Source organism: Eptesicus fuscus, chromosome 24, assembly GCF_027574615.1.
Source record: "Eptesicus fuscus isolate TK198812 chromosome 24, DD_ASM_mEF_20220401, whole genome shotgun sequence".
In the NCBI taxonomy this organism is placed as follows: domain Eukaryota; kingdom Metazoa; phylum Chordata; class Mammalia; order Chiroptera; family Vespertilionidae; genus Eptesicus; species Eptesicus fuscus.
In genome coordinates, this window is record NC_072496.1 from 3378097 (window position 1) to 3405628 (window position 27532).

At 43.3% G+C, this 27532-nt stretch overlaps 1 protein-coding gene across 2 annotated transcripts in view; it reads right to left on the reverse strand.

The window, feature by feature from the left end:
* Positions 1–3436: 3436 nt before the first annotated feature.
* Positions 3437–27532, reverse strand: part of FMN2 (formin 2) — a 128006-nt gene continuing 103910 nt past the window's right edge. For both annotated transcript variants that reach the window (XM_054713012.1, XM_054713011.1), the window contains 3 exons: positions 20992–21141; positions 7311–7392; positions 3437–3463 (listed from right to left, as the gene is read on the reverse strand). In XM_054713012.1, the coding sequence (XP_054568987.1) occupies positions 3437–3463; positions 7311–7392; positions 20992–21141 (259 nt within the window). The remainder of the gene's footprint in view (positions 3464–7310; positions 7393–20991; positions 21142–27532) is intronic.

Here is a 27532-nt window from a genome sequence, read left to right on the forward strand (position 1 = left end):
TCCTGCTGCAGGGACATCCTGCACGCAGCAAGACCGGGGCGTGAACAAGGATGCGCTGGCTGCCGTGTGGGGCGCGGGGGTGCTGGGTCCCAAATTACAAATTGGGTGTCTGATCAAGGCTGGAAACTTGACACCTGATGTTTGAAAGTTCAGCAAAAAGGTTGGGGAGTTGTCCAAATATTTACTTCTGCCGTTCTGTGTTGTTTTGCTTCCCGCTTTTGTGTTTGTGGTGTGGTATGTGTATATTTTTAAGTTTCTGTTTGAGTTGAGTAGCCGAACAGTATACAACTCGTGTTACCGTAGGCACCACATGTCTGTTTTCCCATGTGCTAGAAGGTGCCCTGTTGGTGGGATCTGTTTCTGGATGACTTCTGGAGTTTGGGAAGCTAAATTAAAAATTTTTTTTTTAAATATAAATATACATATATATATATAATTTCAGAGCAGAAGAGAGGGAGACAGAGATAGAAACATCCATGATGAGAGAGAATCATGGATCTGCTGCCTCCTGCACGTCCCACACTGGGGTTCCAGTCTGCAACCCAGGCATGTGCCCTGACAGGGAATTGAACCATGACCTTCTGGTTTATAGGTCGATGCTCAACCACTGAGCCACGCCAGCTGGGGTTAGCTACAACTCTTCGAAGAAACTATGCTTTCTTTGGGCATCTGAGGACTGTATTGCCACTTATTTCTCTTCTCCCCCTTCACTTCCTAACTCCTACTCAATCCCTCGAGATTCAGCTTTTTATACTTTCTGAATTGGACATTACAGTGAATTGCAATTATTGCTTTACACTCTTTTTATCCCCAACTTGACCTTAGGTTCTTTGATAACATTCCGTTCTTTTCCTGTTTAAATGTACAGCTGTTAGCACTGTGCCTGGGCATAAAGGAGATGGTAAGCCCATGTGCAGGTGATGAAAAAAGTGATTGTTATTTACATTATGTTGAAAAAAATTAGAATAGACCCAAATGCAAAGCTTATTTATGAAAAAAGAAACTTTTCATGCTTCTGTGTTAGCATCACACTTCGTTTTCAGCACGCATTGTGGATATCGAGCCATCTCTCTGCACCAAAATTTTTCCTGTCTTATCTTTCAACTAGAGGCTTAGTGCACGAAGTCCGTGCATGGGTAGGGTCCCTAGGCCTGGCCAGCGATCAGGGCCAATCAGGGCCTTCCAGCTGCTGGCCAGGGCCTTCCTTCCTTGGCTGCCAGCTGTCGGCCAGGGCCTTCCTTCATTCCATGCCGCCCCCTGGTGGTCAGCACATGTTATAGCGAGCGATCGAACTCCCGGTCTCCCGGTCGAACTCCCAAGGGGAAACTTTGCATATTAGCCTTTTATATATATAGACTAGAGGCCCGATGCATGAAGATTCGTGCAAGAATGGGCCTTCCTTCCCCGGCTTCCGGCACCGCCTTCACTCCCACTGGAGCCGCCTTTCTGCCTTCCCACGCTGCCCAGAGGCCCAGAGTGGCTGGGGCAGGGCGGCCGCTTGGTGCCTGTATATGCAAATTAACCCGCCATCTTTGTTGGGTTAATTTGTATACTCACTCCTGATTGGCTGGTGGGCGTCACGAAGGTACGGTCAATTTGCATCTTACTCTTTTATTAGTGTAGATAGCCCTTTACCACATATTCTGTACCGAATGAATTTCTGCATCTGATTTCTAAGAGATTTCTCAGACATTAATATGTTGTTGTTCATAAGCGGAAAATACTTTTTTCTTCCAATTACATTAGGAAAACTTCAACCTTTTTCAAAATGTGTTTTGATGTAGCACGATAATTATTTTATCTTGGAAAACAAGCATTCATCAAATACTTAACTATTAACCATTGTAAATAAGAACTTTCAGGAATCTTCACACAGAGATAGCCTAACTTCTCTTCCTCCCAGTTTTAAATGCGATGGCTTCATTTTGCAATATCCCTAGGCAATTTGCACACAATGGACTCCGGACTTTTGATTACTCATTTTATTTTCATATAAATTAACATCCTAAAAAATTGAAATAGAAACACTAAATACAGTATTGCACATAGCGATCTTTGTTAAAAGTCCTATATTTTCATTGAAGAATATTAATATACACATTGGAAGGAGGGAAGGAGACAGGAAGACTACAAAACGACAACCAAAAACCCGCTATGCTTTCTTTGCGCGTAAACAACAAACTAAGGTAGGAGACCCTACTTTACATAAATACAAACTTAGTGGCGAGTCAGAACGCTCTCTTTTTAAGTTGCTTCCCACCATGGGCTTGCAACAGCCATAAATTCTCCTCTTTCTCTACAGCCATAACCCCCAACCAATATCATTAAAAATCATTTTTACAAACCACACCGACTCATGTGAGACAAAACCATCACCACGCATCATAAGCTGACTCGAAGTCCTCTCCGAAGAGCCCTAGATTTATTCTTTTCCCTCCACCATGGAATCCTTTCCTGGGCTCCTTCAAATAATGAATAATTGCATACCCACTTTACAGCTTTGAATCACCTGCCATAACCTACAGAGATGGTCCCAAGGATGGCAAAATACTCCAACAGGTGTGTTTCATTAACAAGTTCTAGGCAGATGCCAGTCCAACGATCAGCCACGTCTGATCATTTTATGAGCATCCCTTATTTAAATTCCTCCAAAACACTGCGTCATATTTTCTTTGTGAGAGGCCATGGCAAAGTGATGGAGTGGCACACCTTTAATTTTCCTTCTTTCTGCTACAGATTCACTTTATGTTGGGTTTCCAAAGACAGTCTGATTAAAAAGCCCTCAATAAACAAAACACTGACTTCTGCCTCTATGAAATGATTGATAAGAAAGGGGTTCCCTTCTGCTCTTATTTTTTTCATTTTCTTCCCAGCAAAAATAGGATCATCTTTTTTTCACAAATATATATTTATGGGAGAGCCACTCAAAAGAGTTGGGAAAGCCTTCCTGATGATAGATCAATGGTACTGAAGTCTTAGGATAGAAAATACAGACGTAGATGGGAAACTGATACGACGCACTAGAAATGACATTTCAACCATACATCCGCCACGCGGAGCACTGGTTTCCACTAGCAAGGAGCCTTGCTGTAGGAGTGTTCTCAGAAAAGTAAATTTTAGGTTCATGTGTAGCACGTTCAGAATTAATGCAGATACTGCCTCCTCGAACATGCTGTCTCGGCCTATCGGTGTAACACCGTCCGCTTTTACAAAAGGAAAAAGATGTCAGACTCTACACGGGTCTCCTGCTTTTGCCCTTTCCTAGGAACGTCCAGTGAAGTTCAACCATCAGTCAGCTGTCTAGAAAACACAGAGATGATGCAAGGGGTCAAGAAGAAAATGATCGGGAGGATGCTGTTCGCTTCCGGCCTGCAGGTCAGCGGAACGTTGAGTAAGTGGCTACAGGGTGACTCATGTTCATCCTGCTCTCCTTTGTTCAGGTTTTCATGCTGATCTTTGCTTTCTGAAAAGAAATGCGCCAGAGAAGAGGGACAGTTAGAAACAAGAAGTTTAAAAATGTCTGGAGTTTTTAGAGGAGCCCAAACAAGGCCTTTGCGTTTGGACCAAATTCTCTGGGAAAGGTTAAAGGTCAACCAGCCCATAAAGGGAAAAATATATATATAAGTAGAATACATTCCATAGTTTAGAATTTTCACCAAGACAAAAATATTGAGTGGAAACCAAGGTTTTAAAATTTCGTTTCTAACTGATGGTAAAGAGCGCCAACCCAACTTTCTCATCCTCAGTTTTATGTACACATACACTAATAGGAAAATTGAACGGGCTGTATCCCAGCATGATTGGGGTTAACTACTAAATAACTATTCCTCCTCGTTCAATACACTTTAAATTTGTACTTTAATCAAAATGACAGAAAAGAAAGTAAGCCATAATATACTACTTGTCATTAGCGAAGACATTAGTGGTCATTCTGACACAGAGAAACTGAGTGGAAAACAGCTTTTATTTCTCTAATTTTTTGCATTTGGTTATTTATTTAGGTTGCGAGCTAATTAATTATTGTGCTTAGCTAACAGTTCAAGACTCATTGTCTTGCTGTCCTGTCATTTTTAAATTTTATTTTTCAATTATAGCTGACAGTCAGTATTATTTTATATTAGTTGTAGGTGTACAGTCGAGTGTTCAGACAATCATATAATTTACAAAGTGATACCCCTGATATTTCGAGTACCACACATACTTATTAAGTATTATTGACTATATATTCCCTGTGCTGTGCTTTATGTCCCCGAGACAATTTTGTAACTAACAATCTGTGATTCTTAATCCCTTCACCCTTTCCATCCTGCGCCCCGAACCCTCGTCCCGTCTGGCAGTCTTCAATTTGTTCTCTGTAACTACGAGTCTGTTTTGTTTACTCACTTATTTTGTTCTTTAGATTCTACATATAAGTGAAACCATATGGTATTTGTCTTTCTCTGTCTGACTTATTTCACTTAGCATAATATCCTCAAGGCCCATCCATGTTGTCACAAATAGTAAGATTTCATTCTTTTTTATGGTCAAGGAATATTGCATTGTATATGTGTACCACAGATTTTTTTTTTTTATCCACTCGTCTATTGATGTGCAATTGGGATGTTTCTATATCTTGGCTACGGTAAGTAATGCTGTAATGAACCTAGGGGTGTATATATCTTTTAGGGTTTTGGATTTCGTTGGATCGATACCCAGAACTGGAATTGCTGAGTCATGAGGCAGTTCTAGTTTTCATTTTTGAGGAATCTCCATACTGTTTTCCAAAGTGGCTGCACCCATTTGTAATCCCGGTCAACAACGCAAGAGGGGTGCCTTTTCCCCAATACTTGCGTTTATTGATTTATTGATGATAGCCATCCTGACAGGTGTAAGGTGACAGCTCACTGTGGCTTTAATTTGCATTTCTCGGAGGATTCTTGATGTTGAGCGTCTTTTCGTGTGTCTGTTGGCCATCGGCATGTCCTTTTTGGAATGATGTCTGTTCAGGTCCTTGGCCCATTTTTTAAATTGGATTGTTTGTTTTGTTGGTGTTGAGTTGCATGAGTTCTTTATAAATTTTGTATATTAACCCCTTGTCGGATGTATCAATGGTGAATATTCTCTTCCATTTGAGAAGTTGCCTTTTCATTTTGCTGATGGTTTCTTTGCTGTGCAAAACTTCATAGTTTGATGTAGTCTCATTTGTTTATTTTTTTCTTTTGTTTCTCTTTTCCAAGGAGATATATCAGAAAAAAAAAAAACTATTGCTAAGAGAAGCATCAGATATTTTATTGCCTATGTTTTTTTCTAGGGTTTTTAGGGTTTCAAGTCTTACATTTAAGTCTTTAATCTATTTTTAATGTATTCTTGTATATGTTTCCATTTATGTGTATCTTCTTCAATTTATTTCTTTGGTGATTTATAATTTTATGAGTATGTAATTTTATGAGTATAAAATTAATAATTTTATGAGTATGTAATTTTATGAGTATAAAATTAATAATTTTATGATTTATAATTTTATGAGTATAAAATTATACTTTTGTCTCCTTGGTTGAATTTATTCCTAGGTATTTTTCTTTTTGATGCAATTGTAAATGGGACTGTTTTCCTAATTTCCCTTTTTGATAGTTCATTATTGGTATATAAAAATGCAACTGACTTATGAATATTAGTATTATATCCTGCTACATTACTGAATTCATTTTTCAGTTCTAGTAGGTTTTTGGTGGAATCTTTAGGACTATTTATATGTAGTATCAGGTCATCTGCAAATAGTGACAATTTTACTTCTTTCCAAATTGGGTGCCTTTTATTTCTTTTTCTTCTCTGATTGCTGTGGCTAGGACCGCCATATTGAATACCATATTGAATAATAGCGGTGAAAGTGGACAACCCTGTCTTGTTCTTGATCTTAAGAAAAACATCTTTAGCTTTTCCCCCACTGAGTACGCTAGCTGTGGGTTTGTCACATATGGCCTTTATTATGTTGGGATATGTTCCCTTTATTCCCACTTTGCAGAGAGCTTTTATCATAAATGAATGCTGGATTTTATCAAATGCTTTTTCTGCATCTTTTGATATGGTTCCCCCCCCCCTTCATTTTGTTTATGGGGTGTATCACATTGATTGATTTGTAGATATTTTACCAACCTTTCATCCCAGAGATAAATCCCACTCGATCACGGTGTATGATCTTTTGAATGTATCTGCTAATATTTTGTTGAAGAGTTTTGCACCTATGTTCATCAGGGATATTGGCCTATAACGTTCTTTCACTGCAGTGTCTACATCTGGTTTTGGAGTTAGGATAATGCTGGCCTTGTAAAATGAGCTTGGAAGCCTCTCCTTCTCTTGAATTTTTTTTTTTTGGAATAGTTTGAGAAGGATAGGTGTTAATTCTTCTTTGAAAATTCACCTGTGAAGCCATCTGGTCCAGGACTTGGGAAGGGAACACAGCCTGGAACTGAAGTCACAACTCGTAACTTTTTCTAAAGAGGGCTATTTAGCCACATAAAAACTTGGGTTGCTTTAATATCTTTTCCACTTAGACTACGCGAGGCTAATCCAGTTGAACATGTTCCCATTTTAAAACCTACCCCAACTTTTCATCTAAAAGAGCATCATTCACTTAGCCTGTGGCACCAGGCGATAATCCCTCGCAACTTTCGGCAAAACACTGGCCGTGTCACGAGGCCACGAGGGAGAACTCATCGTTTGCACTGAGCCCTCCCTTCCCAGGGTGCAAAACTTGGCATTTTCTTTTTAAGGAAGACGTGGGCAAGGAGGAAACTCAGAACAGCTTGTTCAACTCAGTTTACTGACTGACAGCTGTTCAGCAGCCAACTGTGTAGAGACATTTATGGGGACAAAGCAGCTGGGAGCCCTCTGGTCTTAGCAAAGAACAACTCGGCACTTGGCTTGTCCCCGCTATGGTTCAGATCCCAATGGCACTAATGCAATTCTAACAGCCACTCTGGGTTCAAATGCAGCCTGGGCTGTGATCATGTGTAATGAAGAGTGTGAAAGATCACTCCTCACCCCCGCTTCCCGCTGGTATACCCATATCCACATAGAAGCACTCAGTAGGTTGTTTATCTTACTTCTTAAGCTTGGATGCTGAATACTGAGGTTCATCTTAGCCTCTTGGGCCTAATGAAAGCCCTCAAGAAGGAATTCTTTACGTTAGAAGCTCATGATGTATTCAAACTTAAGAGAAAGAAATCATTAAAACACTCCATGTTTGTCTATATTGATATTTGTATGTCAACACAGTGTTCAAAAGCCAAAGAGAAATCACAGGTTAAAGAACAGAAAAGTGAGGTACTTACAATCCCGGAGTCGTGTCTCGGCTTTATTTTATAAAGCGACTTGCCCTTTTTCTGCCTACACACCTCTTCAGCTTCTTTTACTCTGGGTGGGGAGAAGACACGGGCATTTGTGAATCTGAACAAAGACCTACACAGATCACAGCAATTCACCTTATAGTTGGTGAGCAAGCATCACCTCATTAAGGATTTGAATTATTGGAGGAAAAAATACACAGAGATGTCACCTGACGTTTGATTTAAAAATGTTAGAACGGCATGAACAGACTGTTGAACCTCAGAGGGAAGGCAGGGGAGGGTGGGTGGGAAGAGATCAACCAATGAAGTTGTGTGCATAGATGCATCACCTGTGGACACAGACAATGGGGTGGTGAGGGCCTGGGGGGTGGGGAGGATGGGAGTGAGCTGGAAGAGGTTTATGTGGGGGAGGGGAGGGAGGACCTATGTAATACTTTCAACAATATAGATATTAAAAAATAAAAACTTAGAATGTCAGAGCTAGAGGCAAATTCATCGAGGGGTTCTTAACTTGGAATCAAAGGATGCAGAATGGAATAATATACAAAAAGAGAAAGGTTTTTATGTACACATTTCATCCTATATTTAAAAAGTCTTTTATACAAGAAACTATATAAAAATGATATATATATACACAAGACAGCAAAGAAAAATGCCTCATTTTTCAGGTGCGCATACCCAGATTGGCTCTATTATGTGAATAGGACAGGCCCCGTAACATAAACCCAGAAGCACTAGAATGATTAAATGAGCAGCATCACGTAAAAACTCAACAGCTCCCTTAAAATGAGTTCAGATTCGTTTTCCACAGCACATACAGACCCACGCGTGAAAGTCTAATTCACTCATTGCACTGAATACGTGGGTAGTTTTTAAAAAACTGAATTTCATCAAGCATGGGAACCAATCACTTCATTGAAAACAGGAGAGGGAGCAATAATGACATTTTCATACCACGAGAATGTCTTTGTAAGCACACACGCCAAGGAAAACAGTAATGCGTCTGCCAGGTAGCGTTAAAAGAGGATGTTATTTGGAGAGTAAGTGCTGGCTTTGCTAGGGACATTGGCAACGTCTTAATATCCTGATGCCACTGACCTTGTATTCCCTCAAACAGCACAAGGGATCCATGATGCATCACGGTATTACTATTATTACTACACAGAGTGGTTGCAAAGATTTAAAAAAAAAAAAAAAACGTATTTAAAATTTCTTTCCAAAAACTTAAAATTCAAAAACAGCTATGCAGGTTTACTTCCAAGGTACCGTAGGACATCTACAAACTGGAATCCTATTACTATAACGGGGTAGGAAGGAAAATAACCTATCGGATTAATGACATTGTGTTAGTATGGTTTACTCTGGGGATGCAATAAATGAAGTATTTCTGAAGAAAGTAAAAAGGCCATGATATTTTCATAAAAGACTCTGTGTACGTCTGGAAGACTATTTGGTCAAAGAAATGGATGGTAAATATCTTTCTTGAGTCCTGTGACAAAGGAGCTAATGAGAGAATTCATTTCCAAGAGAGCTCAGTGAATCTCTGCTCTTAAACAACTGAATGCCACAAATAATCCAATACAGGAGCCACAGGGCTGATGCGAGAGTTTACCTCAAAGTGCGACCAATGAAAGTAACTCCTTTAGGACATAAGCTGCCTGTGGGGTTGCTATTGTTAGCAATTCCAGAAAAAGATGACACTCCATTGCTAACACTTCTCTGACTTTCCACCCAGGCCATAAATTGCCTTTAATCCTCCCTCCAAACATTTGCAGACAAAAATATGTTCTTTATAGCAAACCAAGGACTGCAGAGTCCCCATCTTCCTCTAAAGCCACGATCAGTAAATTCACAATGAAGTCTTTTTGGACAGGGAATTAAGGAAACTTTTTTCGTAGCCAAAATCCAGGATATTCCCTCTTAAATGGGCCTGGAGCACTTGAAAGCATTTGGGGACATTTATAAAAATGGACGTCACACGCATTTAGATCACCAGAGCGTCTTCATTTTCTCGCTATCTTATTCATCTTGTTCTCAAAACACGTTTTTGGAAGGATCCCAGGAAGCCGCGTCTAATGCGCACATATTTAATTTTACACAAAAACCAATCTGGCCATTCCTTACGGCAGAGAGGACGAGAACTACAAAGAATGTGCGTCCACGAACCCTCGCGAGATCTCTGAGCTCAGCCATTTGTTTGACAATCATTTATGGAGGAGCAACTCCAGGTCAGGCCCGGGGATGGGCTCAGGTTGATAAGGACAGTAAAATCCAACGTCTGACAGGAGAGAGACGCACACGGCAAGGGGAGCGAGAGGAATTGCTCCACCACAAAGCACCACCACTGGGTCTGCAGAGCTCAGCTGTGTCCCCGAGGAGGGGTTGGCAGGCAGGGGGTATGGGACTCTTCCTGGAGAAGGGTGACAGCCAAGACGTGTTGCATTTTAGAGAGAATGGAAGGGAAGGAGGGTGACAGGAGAGAGAGAAAGAGAGGCATCAATGTGAGGGAAACACATCGATTGGTTGCCTCCCACAGGGAATTGAGCCTGCAACCCAGGCATGTGCCCTTGACCGGAATCGAACTCCTCAGCCGGAAGGCCAACGCTCTGTCCTCTGAGCCAAACTGCCTAGGGCTGCATTTGACCTTGACCAAGGAAAAGTTCTGTAACAAAGCAGTGATGTGCACCAAGAGGAAGGTGTTCTCTGGAGAAAGGCAGTTTAGGGCGGAGCATGATGGTGAGCGCCAGGACAGCTATCAGCAGACTTAGTCTTGTGTGTGTGTGTGTGTGTCTGCTGTCTACAGTCTATCTGATGCAAGACCCAGCCTTCCCGAACCTCAAGTCCACTGGCTGAGCTAACCAGCCTTTTAATTCTTTTATTTTCAGAGAACTGAGTTTCCCAACTATCTTTCTGGAGATGCTTTCTTAATCTCCTTTCTTAATTATTAAACTTCCCCTCTGATGTTATTTTTCCTCCCAGCGCTCTGATCTTGACTCTGATCTTGACTGTGATTTCATCGGAAATCTCCACTTCATAATTCCAACTACCCTTTCTGTGCCGAAGACTTCGGACCTGCACATCCAGCTCTGGCCTTCCCAGCCCCACGCTCCAAATCCTGGTGGACTGTACTCTCCTCTCTCTCACCTGGGCCTTGGCTAAGCACATAACCAGTCACCCTCTGAGCAATTCCTCTCCCTCTTCACCACCCCCTCCATGCATATGCAAATCGTCAACAAATTCTGTTATTCATTATTCTTTAATGATTTTAAAATCTGCCCCAACATCTCTAATTCCATTGATTTTTTTGTTTTGTTTTTGTTCATCTTCACCTGCGGATATTTTTTCCCCATTGATTTTTAAAGAGAGTGGGAAGGAAGGGGAGAGACACAGAGAGAGAAACATCAATGTGAGAGAGACACATGGATCGGCTGCCTCCTGCACGCCCCCTACAGGGGATCGAGCCTGCAACCCGAGCATGTGCCCCGACCAGGAATCGAACCGTGACCTCCTGGTTCATAGGTTGACACACAGCTACTGAGTCACTCTGGCTGGGCTAAGACTAAATCTTTTAAAAACTCTGAACATGTAAATTATGGCAGTTTAAAATAATTTCTGAAAGGAAACTATTTAGAAAAACTGGCCACATGATTTATCAAATGCTGGGGAACAGCACTATAACTGGACACGTTTTGAACTCTATTCAAGGAAAAGTGGTAATGGAAACACAATGGGCTTTAGTGTTCATCTTTGAGAGAGGAAAGCATGCAAGACTGTCCAGAGAAAACACATTCCCTTGATCCTAACTTCTAGGAGGAATTTTTGATGTAGCTCTCAAAAGAAGAAATGTGAACTACAGTTAGTACAAACCTAAAAATCCAGAAGACCGAGAAATTTCTCCAGGGGCCTTTAAAAAAAAAAAAAATCCTCCATATAAACTGAGATTAATTTTCAAACCTGAACTTAGTGAAGACATTTCTGAGGACATTTCTAAAAACTCCAGGAGAGTCGGCATATCTCCTCCATTATCTCAAACTAGAGGCCCGGTGCACGAAATGTGTGCAAGGGGCTCGGCCCTCGCAGCCCTGGCGTCATCCGGAAGGACGCCTGGAAGGTCGTTTGGCTGTCCGGTCTAATTACCATATTACGCTTTAATTATTATAGATTGCAATGGTCTCGACTGAACAGCAGTCAGCAAGGGGCTCATCTAGGACAAGTGCTGGGAATACCGACAGTTCTGTGCTGGTGAAGGAGGGAAATAAATTCCCTTCTGGGATCAGATGAGTAAACAGCAGAGTTCACATTCCACTGTGTGAATAAGGAGACTGAATTATATTCTGTCACACCAGGAGTAGCCTTCGTCCATGATGTCCCACAGGAACTTAACCTGGTCTCCGAAAATGCTGACAAATCTAGAACATTCCAGTTAGGACTTTTTAAAATGCTTAGATGATAATCATTTAATAGTCATTTTAATAGGATATGTATGTTCCTACACACATTAGAAACTTTAAGCTTCTGACCACATTTTTCATCGCTAATTTGAAATCTCTGATTTAGAAAAAAAAAAAAAAAAGGTTTGCTTTTCTACCGGATCACGTAGTAGGGACAATTTTCATTCTATGTTAGATGTGGATTTACATGGAATTCACAAGAGTAGCTCAACTGAATTGTCTTTTTTTTTTTTTTAAAGTCCTGTAAGAATGACCACCTTCTTCCTGTATATACTGAGGATTCTTAGATTTCCTCAATAAAACAGTGAAATGACACTCCCCCGTCACACAAAATGTCATACATGATGGCCAAAGCTATGACAAAATCACATTTGACAGCAAACTTCATCTTTCATTACAAGAAAAATGGTGTTGGTTACTCCAACTGACGTTTTTCATGCAAACATCCTTTTCTATTTACCTTTCCTAAACTGTACCTTTACTCTCTCCACCTGTGTCAAGATATTTCCTGCATCTCAGTGATTTTTATTTTGCAAATGGCTCAGAAAGTTTTTGATTTTACTCAGTGAGAGATCAAATTTAAGTTTTCCTGGTACCCACACACGCGGTGTATGTTTGGATACTTCTCCAGCAAGGACAATATGTACGAATAGCTTAGATCCTGTTTTTACAAAAGACTTTCTTCGGTGGGGACTTCTAGTTTAGAGAGAGTTTATCGCATTTCCTCCTGGTAAGACTCATAAAGGAGTAAAACAAAGCTACTTGAATCATAATGGCGCAGAATTATGCAAGAGGAAGAACGGCTTAATTAAGGAGTTAGATGTGGGAGATACACGAGGCAGAAATGGGATCAAGGAAACAAACACGCATTAAGGGAGAGCAAGGGTCACAATTTTTCCTCTACTGGATTATTCCTCACGGGCCGAAGACACGCTGTTTATCCCACCATCAAAAAAATTCCTGATTCCACTTGCCCCTCCGGCCAGACCTTTTCTCTGTGACCCTGTCCTAAGTATGAACTCCTCAAAAAAGTTGCCTATAACCCTGGCTGGTGTGGCTCAGTAGATAGAGCGTCAGCCTGCGGACTGAAGGGTCCCGGGTTCAATTCTGGTCAAGGGCACATGCAAGGGCTGCCAGCTCGATCCCCAGTGTGGGGCGTGCAAGAGGCAGCCGATCCATGATTCTCTCTCATCATGGATGTTTCTATCCCTCTCTCCCTCTCCCTTCCTCTCTGAAGTCAATAAAAATTTTACCAAAAAAACCCCACATCTTGCCTATCATCACCATCTCCACATCCTCTTCTCCCATCCAATCCAATCCAGCGTTTGTCTCACCACTTGAGAGAGACTACTCTTGCGGATGTCACCAATTCCTCCACGTCCCCAAACGCAAAGGTCAACGCTCAGTCCTCACCTTTCCCCAAGGGGCACGAGCAGCATTTCACCCGGTTCTCTCCCTTCCCTCCTGCTTGAAGCTCTGTCTTCACCTGGCCCACCGGGCTACCCAGTCTGGCCCCAACAACCCCAAGTGTTTGGGACACAGCAGCAGATCACCGTCAGTGGTAAGGTGGCTCTGAGCCCCTTTCTTTTCCTTTATTAATAATAAGCTTTCTTCATAATTCCATCACTTGCACTTACTTGTATATGTATATTTTCCCGAATGATTATATGAGATTGGGGATATCTCTCCATTCACCCATCATCAATCCATCCATCCATCCATCCATCCATCCATCCATCCATCCATCCATCCATCCATCCATCCATGATATTAAAAAAAAATGCTTTTCCACCTTTTTCTCTAATTTGTCATCAATACTCTCTAGCCTCCAGTTCTTGCTATTGTTCTCTGTGCTCTAGTTCATTTATTTTGCCTTTATAAAATAAAAACATTAGGAAAACCAGAGGCTGTAGGAAGTAAAGCCATGCACAAGCTCTGCAGAATTAAGAGCGCTTCTGTTCTAAAAACAACACACGACTTTCAGACCACGTTAACATCCACGTCTAGACGGACTTTTACAATGAAAGCTTCCGCGTTATCTGAGAGCATCTTAGCTTCTCTTAACTGATGCATACTTTCCCCAACTATTCCTCATCTCACTTACCTCCCCCACAAACTTGGAACACTTTAAAGTGGCCAAATGGAATTTCATCAAACTTCCCAAAAATGTTCACCCCCAGGCCATCGGAATTTGAACCAAAAGAGGTTAATTTTTAAAAATAATTCCATCTCATAAAATTAAGACCTACTGTAAATATGCTTTTATTTCTGATGGGCTTTATGTTTTTAAAAAATGTGGCTTATGTACATTTATAATGGTAATTAGAATATTTTAAAGATGAGAGTTCGGATTTTTACCTCCTTTCCTTTTCCTCACCCAACAAATTTGAGAGACGGATCTCCATACACTTTGATGAAAGCTTCTAGGACTGGAGATTCTCACGTGCAAACGTCTACTTCTGGCTATTTTAAATGCGAAATGAAAGTCTTCGATTCTGACACCAATTCCCAAGTGTGTTTATCCCCACACCACCAAGCAATTAACCCAGTTCTGACCCCATCTCCTGGGAGCCAGCGTCAGACCCCACAGGTTAAGGGCTCTGTCCCACGAGACTACCCCCCTCCCTGCCCCCACTTCCGATGCCAACTGCAGTCCAGGTGGCCACCTGTGCTTCTGGTCAACCAGCTAGAGGTAGGAGGTTCTAATAACACCCTCCTTAGGTCCGACTGCTTTGCCAGAATGGCTCACAGAACTCTCCCACTTTACTTACTAGATCACAGGTTTATTATAAAAGGATATCGCTCAGGAACGCCTGACGGAAGACAGACACAGGGCAAGGTAGGTGGAAAGAGGTGTGGAGATTCCATGTTCCCTGCGTGCGCTACTCTCCCCGAATCTCCATGTGCCCTGCAATCTGGAAGGTCCTTGAATCCCATTCTTGGGGTTTTTATGGAGGCTTCTTTACATGGGCATGAGTGACTAAATCATGGGTCATTGGTAATTAGTTCAGCACCCGCCCCCCTTCCCTGCCCACCAGGTCAACGCAATGGGACTGAAAGTTCCAATCCTCTAATCACAGGGTTGGTTCTCCTGGCCATCCTTAGATTTCCCAGAGGCATTCCCAAGTCATCTCATTAAGATAAGCAAAGACACCTTTACTGCTCTTTCCACTTAGGGAATTCCAAGGGTTTTAGGAGCTCCGTGCAGGAATGAGATTGAAGACCAAATGTGTATTTCCTCATTATAAACCGCAATATCACAAGGCCTGTATGGTATGAGAATTCAATATATTATTTTGAGAAAGGGCAAAATGTCTATAAAACTTAACCTAATTTTAAGTTTTATCATTTTTCAAAGTGATGGTAAATCCACTGTAGATGTCCATATTATAAAAAAAAAAAAAAGAAAGAAAGAAAGAAAGAAAGAAAGAAGAAAAGATTAGTAGGGCTTAAATATAAAATACTAATTCATTAATATGACTACAGTAGTCATATTATAGATCTTTTTGTTTACTAAGAACAACATCGCCCTTATATCCTGTCTCATGATTGGGTTCTGCTACAAGTTACTGCTACACAAGCTTAGGATGAACTCTAGAATCAAGCATACTTCCTTCTACTGCCCCGGAACTCCTAATGTGGTGGAGACCAAGGTCATCTCTGGGTTGACCAGGGCCCCCTCAGGGAGGAAGCAGGCAGACGTCTCTAATGCTGAAGGCTGCCCTTCTCTCCAAGGCCCACTGCCCATCCTCTCATCTCCCAGCTCATCTCCAGAACCACTCCAGGGGACAGAATACCATGAAGCCCAAAATGAGATGGTAGTGAGTTCATGACCCGGGGTTCATTCTGCTCAGAGCAAAAACAGTTACGGCCTCCACCAGCACAGCCAAAACTCTGTCCTCATCGAGACAACCACTTTCTCAAAATTAGTAGGTGTTTCCTTCTTAAACGCCAGGAGGCTTGGATCTGCCCAATTCTCCAAGGCACAGAGCCAGCCTACTTCCTGAGTGTGCACCAGGATCAGGCACCTTCATGCCCCTCTGAGCCTGAAGGGCTCAATGCCCGGGGTTGGTTAGTTCCATACAAGGCGATGGTGGGCGTGGCTCCTGCTAGGACAGAGGACCACATGCCCCTTTGCAAACTCAGAACTGGCGCCTTTCAGCATGACCCTGGCTCTGTGAGACACCGCCATCCGCACAGGACTTTCTACAGCTCAGCATCAAGTTTTCAATCATTCAAGGAAGGACTCTGTAAGGAGACATCCCAGCCTTTCTCCAGAGAGCGCGATCAATGAGCTGTGGAGACGTGTTGGCCAGGCACTCTTTCTCTGATCTGGAGATAGAGCGTGACACGCAGGTGCCCGCCCAACTTCGATTCCTAAAGGAAGGGGCACACTGGGTGATCAATGGGAGGTGGAAGACGGCCAGGCCCACGCGGGACAAGACAGAGACAAGGCTGATGGATTATTTAGAGACTGTTTAACATTACTCGACAAGATGAAACGACAGATGAAGTTGATGAAATAAAGTTTTCAAACTCAGAAAGGCACTCAGGGTATCAGGGACCCTAAGGGTTTTGCGGCAGTCTCTGACTCAGGAAACCAAAGCAAAATAAATCAAAATGGAATGAAATTAAATAACATAAAAATGCTCAGAGGCTTCATAGGAGATAACATTCAAAAAGAGCGAGCAGACAGACCGCTGGTGTATCTACATATTAATAATATTAGAGCTATAACTAGAAATCCCTAATTGCACAACAATGTCTGACATCATTTTAGGGAATTATATTAGGCATAATGGGATTTTCTTTTTTGGCTCTGCAATGACTTTTTACTTTAAAAAAAAATGCAAAATCATAGCTCATAAAACTCTAAGAGCATTAGAATTGGAAGTGATTTTATACTGGACATATGAGAAATATGCACATAATATTTAAATGATGATGATGATGACAACAATGACAATGATTTAAAGGTCATTTTATTTTATTTATTTTAAAATAGATTTTTATTGATTTCAGAGAGGAAGGGAGAGGGGGAGATAGAAACGTCAATAATGAGAGAGAATCGTTGACTGGCTGCCTCCTGCACGCCCCCCACAGGGGATGGAGACCACAACCCGGGCATGTGCCCTGATCTGGAATTGAACCGTGACCTCCTGGTTCATAGGTCAATGCTCAACCACTGAGCCACACCAGCCAGGCTAAAGATCATTTTAAGGAGAAACAAATTGTAAGCAACAGTTTTCCTCATAAACCGAAGAACCCAAGCTGTGGGAGACTAATCTGCCCTGATGGCTGTGCATTCTTGGCTCCCTCTACACACCCCCACCCTCCACGACACATACATACTCAGCACACGCTCTCACCAGTTGATTCCTTTTAAAATTGAGTTTGATGCCTTATCACAGTCACTTCTAAATCTTAACCAGACTTCAGGGGGCAAAACCAAGTGAGCTCATTGTTCTTTGTCAAATACAATAACTACCAACATGTCTCAGTTTAATGTTCGCCATTACCTGGAACCCCAATTTTTGTTTCAAAGAAGAAATATATATTTTTAAATATATATATGTATACATATACATATATATTTAATATATTTTTATTTATTTCAGAGAGGAAGGAAGAGGGAGAGAGGGGGGGAGAGAATCATTGATCGGCTGTCTCCTGCACACCCCCGACGGGGGATCGAGCCCGCAACCTGGGCATGTTCCCTTGACCAGAATCAAACCTGGAACCCTTCAGTCCACAAGCGGACACTCTATCCACTGAGCTACACTGGCCAGGGCCCAAATTTTTAAGCGTAGAAAAAACATTTTCCGTTTCTCTAAAGCATCACTCTCACTAGTGGGAGCAGGGATATGCCGTCTGGGTGTGGAGTCTCTGAGCAGAGCAGGGCCTCAGGCAACCCTTCACCTGGGTGACCAACAAATACATCATCACATGATCCTAACCCTTCTTCCTTTATGCCCGTTCTTCAGATTGACCTTTGATTGCTTTGAAAGTGGTCACTTTCTTCAACACTGATAACAACAGACTCAATCTAAACAGACAGCTCCCTTGACGACCAATTTTGGAAACGGAAATGTTAACATGACAAGAGATGCTCTCCAATTTAATGCCTAACCTTCCAAGGCCCAGCCTTCAAACTCTTTCCCCCTCATTACCGATTTCAGTCGGGCTGAAACCAGGCTTGATTGCCATATGTTTGTGCAATTAAGTTGAGGAGCAGCTCTGCTTTCTCCTGGCTCATCAAAGACTACCTGCCTCAGCGTCGAATAAACCAGTAAATTAAACTAGACATCCCTTTAAACACAACCCGTGGCAATGTCACAATTGATCTATTGAATTGAAATGTCTTCAGCCAACGACAGATGAAATCGCGGTAGACCACGCTACACACTCCGGGGCTGGAGTGCCTGCTGACAGAGCCAGATTCCCTTGTCCAGAACACCTGTGTCTCTCCCGACAGCCCGGGAAATCCTCTTCCAACTCCAAGCTCCCTGGCAGGAGTCCTCTGGGCAGAATTCATCCCCGGCCCCTGTCCTCCCACTGTGCATCACACCACACCAGCGCTAGACTGTTAGCTCTGCAGACCTTCCCCAAATAGACTGAGTGTCTCCTGTGCCTGGAAAAACTCACTATGGGATGAGAATGTCATTGCAAATAACTTTAGGCTGTGATAGGGCTGAAAACGGAGTTCAGCTTACAACAGAGCAACAGGGAGAAATCAAGCTGTACTGGGCTCCCCACCGTCTTCTCCAGGGACTATAATCGCTTCATCAGGATCCAAAAGGACTTGAGTTCCCAAGCAGTCTGTGCTTCTTAACCCCAAGTGATAAAGCTCTTGTAGTCCTAGCTCCATCCAGAATCGAACCTGGGGCCCTTCAGTCCGCAGGCTGACGCTCTATCCACTGAGCCAAGCCGGCAAGGGCAATTTTTAAGGGTTAGTGGATGATTGATTGTTCACATTCTATGGGAAAGTGTTCTTCCCTAGCTCCAATGATGCTGCCATGAAGGGAACTGCCAATCACGGTCACTCTCCTCTCTGGCTGCAGAATTGAGTTTATGAACTGCTCTGCTAATCACGGTGCCCCATGCCTTAGGCCAGTGGTCGGCAAACTCATTAGTCCACAGAGCCAAATATCAGCACAACGATTGAAATTTCTTTGGAGAGCCACATTTTTTAAACTTAAACTTCTTCTAACGCCACTTCTTCAACATAGACTCGCCCAGGCCGTGGTATTTTGTGGAAGAGCCACACTCCAGGGGCCAAAGAGCCGCATGTGGCTCGCGAGCCGCAGTTTGCTGACCACGGCCTTAGACCACTGTGGATTCAAAGCTGGGCAGAATGAAAAGAGAAGAGAACGGAGAAGGAGAAGGAAGAGGAGGAGGAGGAGACACTGGATGAAAAGGAGGAGGATGATCAAGGACATTGAAAAAGAGAGAGAGAGAGAGAGAGAGAGAGAGAGAGAGAGAGAGAGAAGAAACACACCTGACCAAGCCCTACAGACAACAGTGAGAATTCTGCATTCAGACAACCCACAGGCAAAGTCCGTTCTGCCCTTATGAGGTTTAGCTGTCTACACAAATAATATCTATTTTGCTTAAGACATTTGGAGTAGGGTTGTTATTGCCATCGTACTCCATGATAACGAATAGAAACCTTGATAATTGAATGATAAACTTGAGTTATGCAAGAAAACACGTTCGCTCATTTAGTAGTCCGAGTCCTTACTTCCACGTCTGTATCAACTACAACGATGTAACAGGTCCAATCAGCAAATATGGATAGAGTCACTAAGAAGGCAGGAAGGCACTGTGGTCAGTACAGGGAGGACTCTACCAGAAGTGACGACATCAGGAAATACAGATCCATGCAAACATCAAAAAAAAAAAGTGATGGTGTAAAACAGAAACAGACATGCCATGAGGCAATAAAGGCTTAACTATGAAGCACGATATGTAGACAGCAAATATAGGAACAGAGAGGAAGGAACAAGCACATCGGGCGACAGCATCCCACTCAGCACAAGTCAGCCATCCTGTCCATGGTCCATAAATCCTAGCCGTCGATGTCGCCTGGTTTAAGGATGGATCAGAATCCACTTACAAATGCAAACGAAGTGGATGATCCTGACTTTGTATGGAAGCACAACCGAAACGGGGATAATAAGGAGACATTTGAAGACTGCGGGAGTGGCGTGATGAGCGAAGTCCCTGGGGGTGTAAGTTTTCTAAAGATCCAAAGCAATGTCACTGTCCACGCAAGGATGTTGGGAAGTATACTGCGTGGCTTGGATATTAGGGTTCGGTTTACGGTGTAGCTTACATTCCCTCTTCATTCTCCTACGAGGTCCAGCTATTCTGGGATGTTGTCCTGGGAGAACTAGATTTCTTCCTTGAATTAATGTTTAATATGCCTCCGTGGAATTGCATAATTTAGTGACAGAGACTTTAGGTGAATGCTTAAGAGGAGAAATTTCCCTTCGTTCCTGAAAAGCTCTGCTTTAGGGAATGTGATATAATGCTATAAGAATCTTGAAAGCTCTTTTAAAAAATATTGATCATGGCCCGGCCGGTGTGGCTCAGTGTTTGGGTGTCAACCTATGAACCAGGAGGTCATGGTTCGATCCCCAGTGGGGGGCGTGCAGGAGGCAACCGATTCATGATTCTCTCTCATCATTGATGTTTCTATCTCTCTCTCTTCCCTTCCTCTCTGAAATCAATAAAAATCTATTTTAGGAAATATTGATCATGTGTTCCTTGGTGACATCTGGAAGAAATTTTTATACAAAGAGTGAAATTTTGACATTATCCTGTGACTTGAGCACAAATAAAACAAAACCAATTCTTCTTACCTTTAGTCTCTTGAGGTCAGTGAGTTGTTCATCTTAGCAGGGTTGCTCCATTATTTCCTCATCATAAAAGTTGTTTTACCAGACAGGTGTCCTGGCAAACCTCCACCCCAACCATCCTCTGTAGCACCCCAGCCCCGATGCCGACTCTTTGACTCAAACTCTACACTTTGCCAAATCCCCGTCCGCACCCTCTTAGACTTGCTGCCATCCATTTTTCATTCAGGCTACGACACTGGCAATCCTAGCGGTGTCACACCTAATAAAACACCAGCTTGAAAATGCCAGCGTGCCCATGAAAACACACACACACACACACACACACACACACACACACACACACACACCACGTACCTCTCTTGTAGAATAAGTTTGTTCTCCTTCTTCCAAAAGTCTTTAAAGTCAGAGCTGAACTCATGCCAGATGCTGAAAAAAACATTCGGGGACACCTCCTTCTCTCCAAGTTTTGGTTTCATGAAGAAGTAGGCCGTGGTCTCTAAAAACCTGTCAAGGCAGACACACACGGAGCGTAAGAGCTGTGATGACTTTCCCATACGGGCTGCTCGTTCCCCGTCCGAAGGCTGATCTCATTCACGCGCAGTCATTGTTACCAAGAGGACACCAACTCCTCAGACCCCAATGGACCCAGAGAGGGGCAACTGACAAGACTGAGAACTCTCCCCGGTCCAATTCTGTTTTCCAAATGAATCACTATGTGTCCAACCTCTTTCAGAAGTGAGCCTCTGGTCTGGTTGGGACGCCCTGGGGGTGGTGGGGTATACTTTCTTTCTGCCCTCTACCAGGGGCGGGGGAACCTCTTTCCTGCCAAGGGCCATTGGAGGTTTGTAACATCACTCGAGGGCCATACAAAATGATCCACCTGCTATACTTGGTCAGACATTTAATTAGCAAATCCAACGTTTGGCAGGGCCAGACCACGTGACTTTGCGGGCCTTCTGCGGCCCGTGGGCCGGACATTCCCCACCCCTGCCTCTAAACAAATGAAGGATCAGTCATTTTGTCCCCAAGCTAATGTATGTATTATATCCTATTTGGCTTCCGTGCTATTTGGCTTCCTATATTGCTGGGGGAGGGGAGAAAGCATCCAGGAGATGCTGAAAAGTCTCCCATCAGTGAGGGGAACCCATCGGTGAGGGTTGTCTTCAGCAGGGGCCACTCAGAGGCTCTTTATATAACAACTACATGAAGCTTCGAGGAGTTTCCAAAGGGTTATTTGACCACATGGAAAGCGGCAATGGGTAGAAGTACAGATGAAACCGATGGATAACTGTTGAAGTTGGATGATGTGTACACGGTGGATCGTTGCACATTCTGTTTACCTTTGCACACGTTTTAAATTTCTCATAATTAAAGAATTGGTTAAATTACAAATGCACGCACACACACACACACACACAAGTTTAGTACCAAAAAGTAATGGCTATAAGCATCTTTTAAAACGGCATTCTAAAAATATTTTTAAAAGGCTAGACTATTGCTCGAAAGAACTGTATTGGATATTGTTGTTGACTACAAGTTATGTCCCGCAGATAATTAAAATAGTTTTGACTTTTTACTTCCTTATTTGAAAAGCGGACATACCACAAAATGAGAATCCTATTCTCTTTAAGCGTCTCATCTGTTTTGAAGGCAGCCTTTGTCTGGGAACTGAACACATACAGAATGACTCAAAGCTTGGTTTTTATTACAGCCAAGAGAGGTCCCGGTAATTACCCTAAAATAGCATTTTCTTGCCACAAGTGATGATCTGCAGGGAGAAGCATGTTCTCTGCGAATGGAATATTTTTAAAATATTGTGTTGCCTGTTATTGCTATCAGTTATTCCCCTCCCCTCTCCCTCCTGTCATTGGCCTCTAGTCTTTTCATGCCCTGAAGTCTACCTTTCCTAAAAATCTCACTTTACTCATTTACATCATCCTTCACCACTCTAAAATGTATTCACTCTCTCTCACTCCATCCTGGCACCTTGACCTCCAAAGAGGGAAAGTAACATCCATCACCTCTAAATCAACCCTCAGTTATTCACCCGCCCACAGCCTTGTTTTTCCCGCCCACAGCTCCTTTCTTTAGTTTCAGGTCCACTGCCTCTCATTTCTAACATCTAAACTCTCTTACTGTTGGCTTATTCTCCTGATCCTAAAAGCATATTCAGATTTCTTTATTCAAAAATATTTCTCACCGAATCCGGTTTGACTCAGTGGATAGAGTGTCGGCCTGCGAACTCAAGGGTCCCAGGTTCGATTCTGGTCAAGGGCATGTACCTTGGTTGCGGGCACATCCCCAGTAGCGGGGTGTGCAAGAGGCAGCTGATGGATGTTTCTCTCTCTTCGATGTTCCTAACTCTCTATCCCTCTCTCTTCCTCTCTGTAAAAAATCAATAAAATATATTTTAAAAATATATTTCTCTCAGCCACGCAGACTCACTGAAAGACACCATTATTTCGGTATAGCTGGTCTACGATTCAATGCTTCTGTGTCCTCACTCATTTTGAAACTGGCTTCCAGGACCACCCTCCCACTATTGTCCTCTTGGGGATCCCTGACCAAAACCTCTGACTTTTACCAGTGTTCATCCTTATGCCCTTAAATAATGGAACCCACTGCTGTGCTGCTTATTTTAACTTGAAAATAAGAAATCATTAACAGAGCTTTTTATTTTATTTTGTTTTCTACTCCTTTAGGTTAAACCTACGCAAATGGAACTCAATATATTATTTCCACTTATCCTTCATAAAACTCTCAATTATGGGATCTCGGGTTGACCTACTTCATAGCTTCACTTTGTATTAATTTTTGATTTACAGAAACGGTGAATACATAAGATAGAGACTTCCCATTTAGCCTTCACTCAGCTTCTCCTCCTATTAACATCTCACACAGTCACAGCGCTTTGTCAAAGCTAAGAAATGAACACCGATTCCATGACAGCAAAGGAATTCTCTTGGCAGGAGCTACTGCAAACCTTCTTCAGGGAAGTGAGACAAAGTGCGTAGATGAGTAGGGAGGAGAGGGTGAGGGTGGTGGACCCACTCAGGCTGGTCTGCTGTCCCCTAAGACGCTGACAGAATGACATCAGTTTTAATTTATATGAAAGTCCTGTGTTATCTCATAATTATGTCGGGGGAAGGGAAAGAGAGAAAGGAAAGGAAACCAGACCAAGTATGCTCTCTGACCGCAAAGGGGTTAACTTGGAAATCAATAACAGAAAGATTACCAGGAACACCTCCGACTCATTCTGAAGAATTCATAGGCCCAAGAGAATCCCTCGAGGGAAATTGGAAAATTTCTGAACTGAAAAGACGAGCTGTCAGCATTACAGGGTACAGATAAAGCAGAGCTTACATGAAAACTTACAGCATAAAGTGTTTATATTAGGAAAAAAAAAAAAAAGAGGAAGAGCCATAGCATAAGAGTCCACCTTAGAGAAAAGGAAGTAGAACATGCAGTTTAAGCCTAAAGCAAGCCGAGGAGAAGAAAGAATAAAAATTAAAGCACATATAAATGAAGTTGAAAACTGAAAATAGCCCTAACCAGTTTGGCTCAGTGGATAGAACATCGGCCTGCAGACTGAAGGGTCCCAGGTTTGATTCTGGTCAAGGGCATATACCTTGGTTGCAGGCACATCCCCAGTGGGAGGTGTGCAGGAGGCAGCTGATCAATGTTTCTCTCTCATTGATGTTTCTAACTCTCTTTCTCTCTCCCTTCCTCTCTGTAAAAAAAAAAAATCAATAAAATATATATTTTTAAAAATATATATTTTTTAAAGGAAACTGCTGGGAAAAAATTTTGATACTAAAGGTTCCACCTGACCTGGGAAATATATCTTATGTGTACAACTGTATTTACATTTTCGCATATGATTTACGAAGTGTTTCCACATATATTGCTAGTTTCCTCCTGACAGGGTAATTGAGTGGTAGGAACATGATAAGAAATGAGTAATAAATTATTACTCCACAGAATTAAACAGCAGCAAGCCATTCCTACCAAGACCAGTATTTCATTCATTCTGGCTTTCAAGTGTCCTAATTGAATCCTACAGTTGCCCAATAGACACGCCGTGTTCAATTTGTAAGGTGGCTCGAATTCCATGCTTGGCTCCGCGCTACCTCCCTCCCTGATACTGGGGAAGTGATTTAGCAGAAGGAAACTTCTCTCCCTTTCTTCATCTGCATAACGGACGCCACGACTTCATTACCCCGCCCAGTCCTCACAAGAATATTGGGAGAACCGGTGGGCGAAGGTCCCCAAACCTTCCTACTCCACATCTCAGATAAAGCTACAATAAGTGCAGAAGAATGTCTTCATTTTTGGGTGACAATCGTCATTAGAAATATCACAGAGCTCTCTCCAGCAGGAGTGCAGAGTGACTCATTCGAGCCACATCCACGGCCATGGAAACCTGCCTTGCACCCTGAGGTCAACGCCGAGATCAGGGGCTGGAAAGAGACAGGATCTGGCATGTGAAAAATGTACTCTCAGTGCTTGGATGAGTGTCGGCTTCCCTAGCCCAGCGCTATTCGCAAGATATTCCTGGCATGTGGCAGACCGCATAGCACTGCCATCCCGAGTGGAATACCTTTCTTAGGAGAGGGACGCGGAGCTCGCGGGGAAGCCAGAGCCTCTGTAGAAGTATTTGCAAGCTGATTAGACTCTCTGGCATCCTGACATTTTTGAGGACATGGATGCAGTTTGGAACATAAAGAAATAATTCAGCCCTGGCCGGTTTGGCTCAGTGGATAGAGCGGTGGCCTGCGGACTGAAAGGTCCCAGGTTCGATTCCCGGTCAGGGCACATGCCTGGGTTGCGGGCTCGATCCCCAGTGTGGGGCGTGCAGGAGGCAGCCGATCAATGATTCCTTCTCATCATTGATGTCTCTCTCTCCCTCTCCCTTCCCTCTGAAATCAATAAATATATCTATATAAAAGAAATAGTCCATTTTTGGTCCATATCTATACAGACCATCTCCTGTGATTTCTGAACATACAAAAATGCCTTCAAGGAGCTATAGATCACTGAGAGGTGATCTAAGCCATCGGGTAACTTTGACAGCCTTCTTCTATTTTTTTTAAAAAAACGTATTTTTATTGATCTCAGAGAGGAAGAGAGAGAGGGAGAGAGAGAGAGAGAACATCAACGATGAGAGAGAATCCTGGATCGGCTGCCTCCTGCACGCCCCACACTGGGGATGGAGCCCACAACCCGGGCCTGTGCCCTGACCGGGAATCGAACCGTGACCTCCTACTTCATGGGTCCACCCTTAACCACTGAGCCACGCTGCCCGGATGAAAGTCAATGGGTTTTATCAAACTTCAAACAATGCAGCTACAGAGGAAGACGCCTTTGTTCGAACAAGTGCTGCCCCGAACACGGACCACGTGGCCTGGAAGTGAAAGGGGTGACCTCCAGCTCCCACCTCTGACCCGGGGAAGCCCCCCCTCCTCGAGGCCCCCAAACGCTAACCCTCCTGGGGAAGGACTCCAACTGGGAGGACAAGAAGCTTCAGCCCTGTCTGACTCTATCAGCGCTGGGAAGGGAATGATGTCATTGTTTGGGGGATCTGCGACGACATGGCACGTCCCCTCGGTGTGAATACCAGGCTGGAGCCCGCCTGGCCCGCCAGCCCCGGCCCGATAAACAGAGCTGGAGCCTCGCTGTTCATCTCCGGACAGTTCCTCGGAACGGCCCTGGAAAATATGCCTGCCCTGAGCTAAACATTTCACTTTTCATCGCGTCCGTGTTCCAGGAGGCCATTCCTTGGGTAAACACGTTACAGGCGGACGCCCTGAAAGTCACCGCACATGATAAACCACCGTGTGCATCCCCTTCAGGACGGATTAAAGGCGTTCCCCTCCCCCCCCCCCCATGACAAATGGACAGTGACATACCCTGTGGAGCCACTGGGATGGCATTCCGTTGTTTCCTCTCCTTCGTTGTGTCTTTATTTTGCATGAGAGAGAAAGTTTCCATTTCAACTCACTGGTTACGCAACCCTGGCGTGGGCTAAATACCACTCCAGCAATATTACACACAGAAATAGCATTTATTTTTTTAAAACCTGCGATTCAAAATTCTTTCACCAATGGGCTTTCTTCCACCACCATTTCTCGCCCTTTACTACGGGTTGTCTGACATTGCCTCTGCTGGTAATTAAAACGAAATAGAGAACGAATGTTTGCGCTTCAAAAATTGAAGTAAGATTGGTACTAGGATGTAGATTAAGTAGATTTTAAAACTATACCGTCGAACATTCATCACAGCAGAAGCCAAAATAAATGACATTAACTTATCAATTCTGTGGTAATTGCTTCGCTAACAAATTTACTTTTGTCTTACCAATAAGCAATTAATTAGATTCTAATCATTTAGTTGTCATTAGCCCCTGGGGGGAAAATTTTTTTAAATTTCCATTCTGAAATATCCTATATAATAATATAATAAAAGGCTAATATGCAAATCGACCAAACAGCAGAACAACCAGTTGTTATGATGTGCACTGACCACGAGGAGGCAGATGCTCATGCCCCCTGGTGGTCAATGCACTCCCACAGGGGGAGCGCCGCTCAGCCAGAAGCCGGGCTCATGGCTGGTGAGCGCAGTGGCGGTGGCAGGAGCCTTTCCCACCTCCGTGGCAGCGCTAAGGATGTCTGACTGCCAGCTTAGACCCTTCCCCATGGGAAGCAGCCCTAAGCCGTCAGTCTGACATCCCCCGAGGGCTCCCGGACTGCGAGAGGGCACAGGCCGGGCTGAGGGACCCCCTCCCCACCCCCGAGTGCACGAATTTCGTGCACCAGGCCTCTAGTGTTATAAAAACAGAGTTTTGTTTTAAAATTTTCCAGTAGCAGATGTCCTGTGGAAATACACAAACAACTTT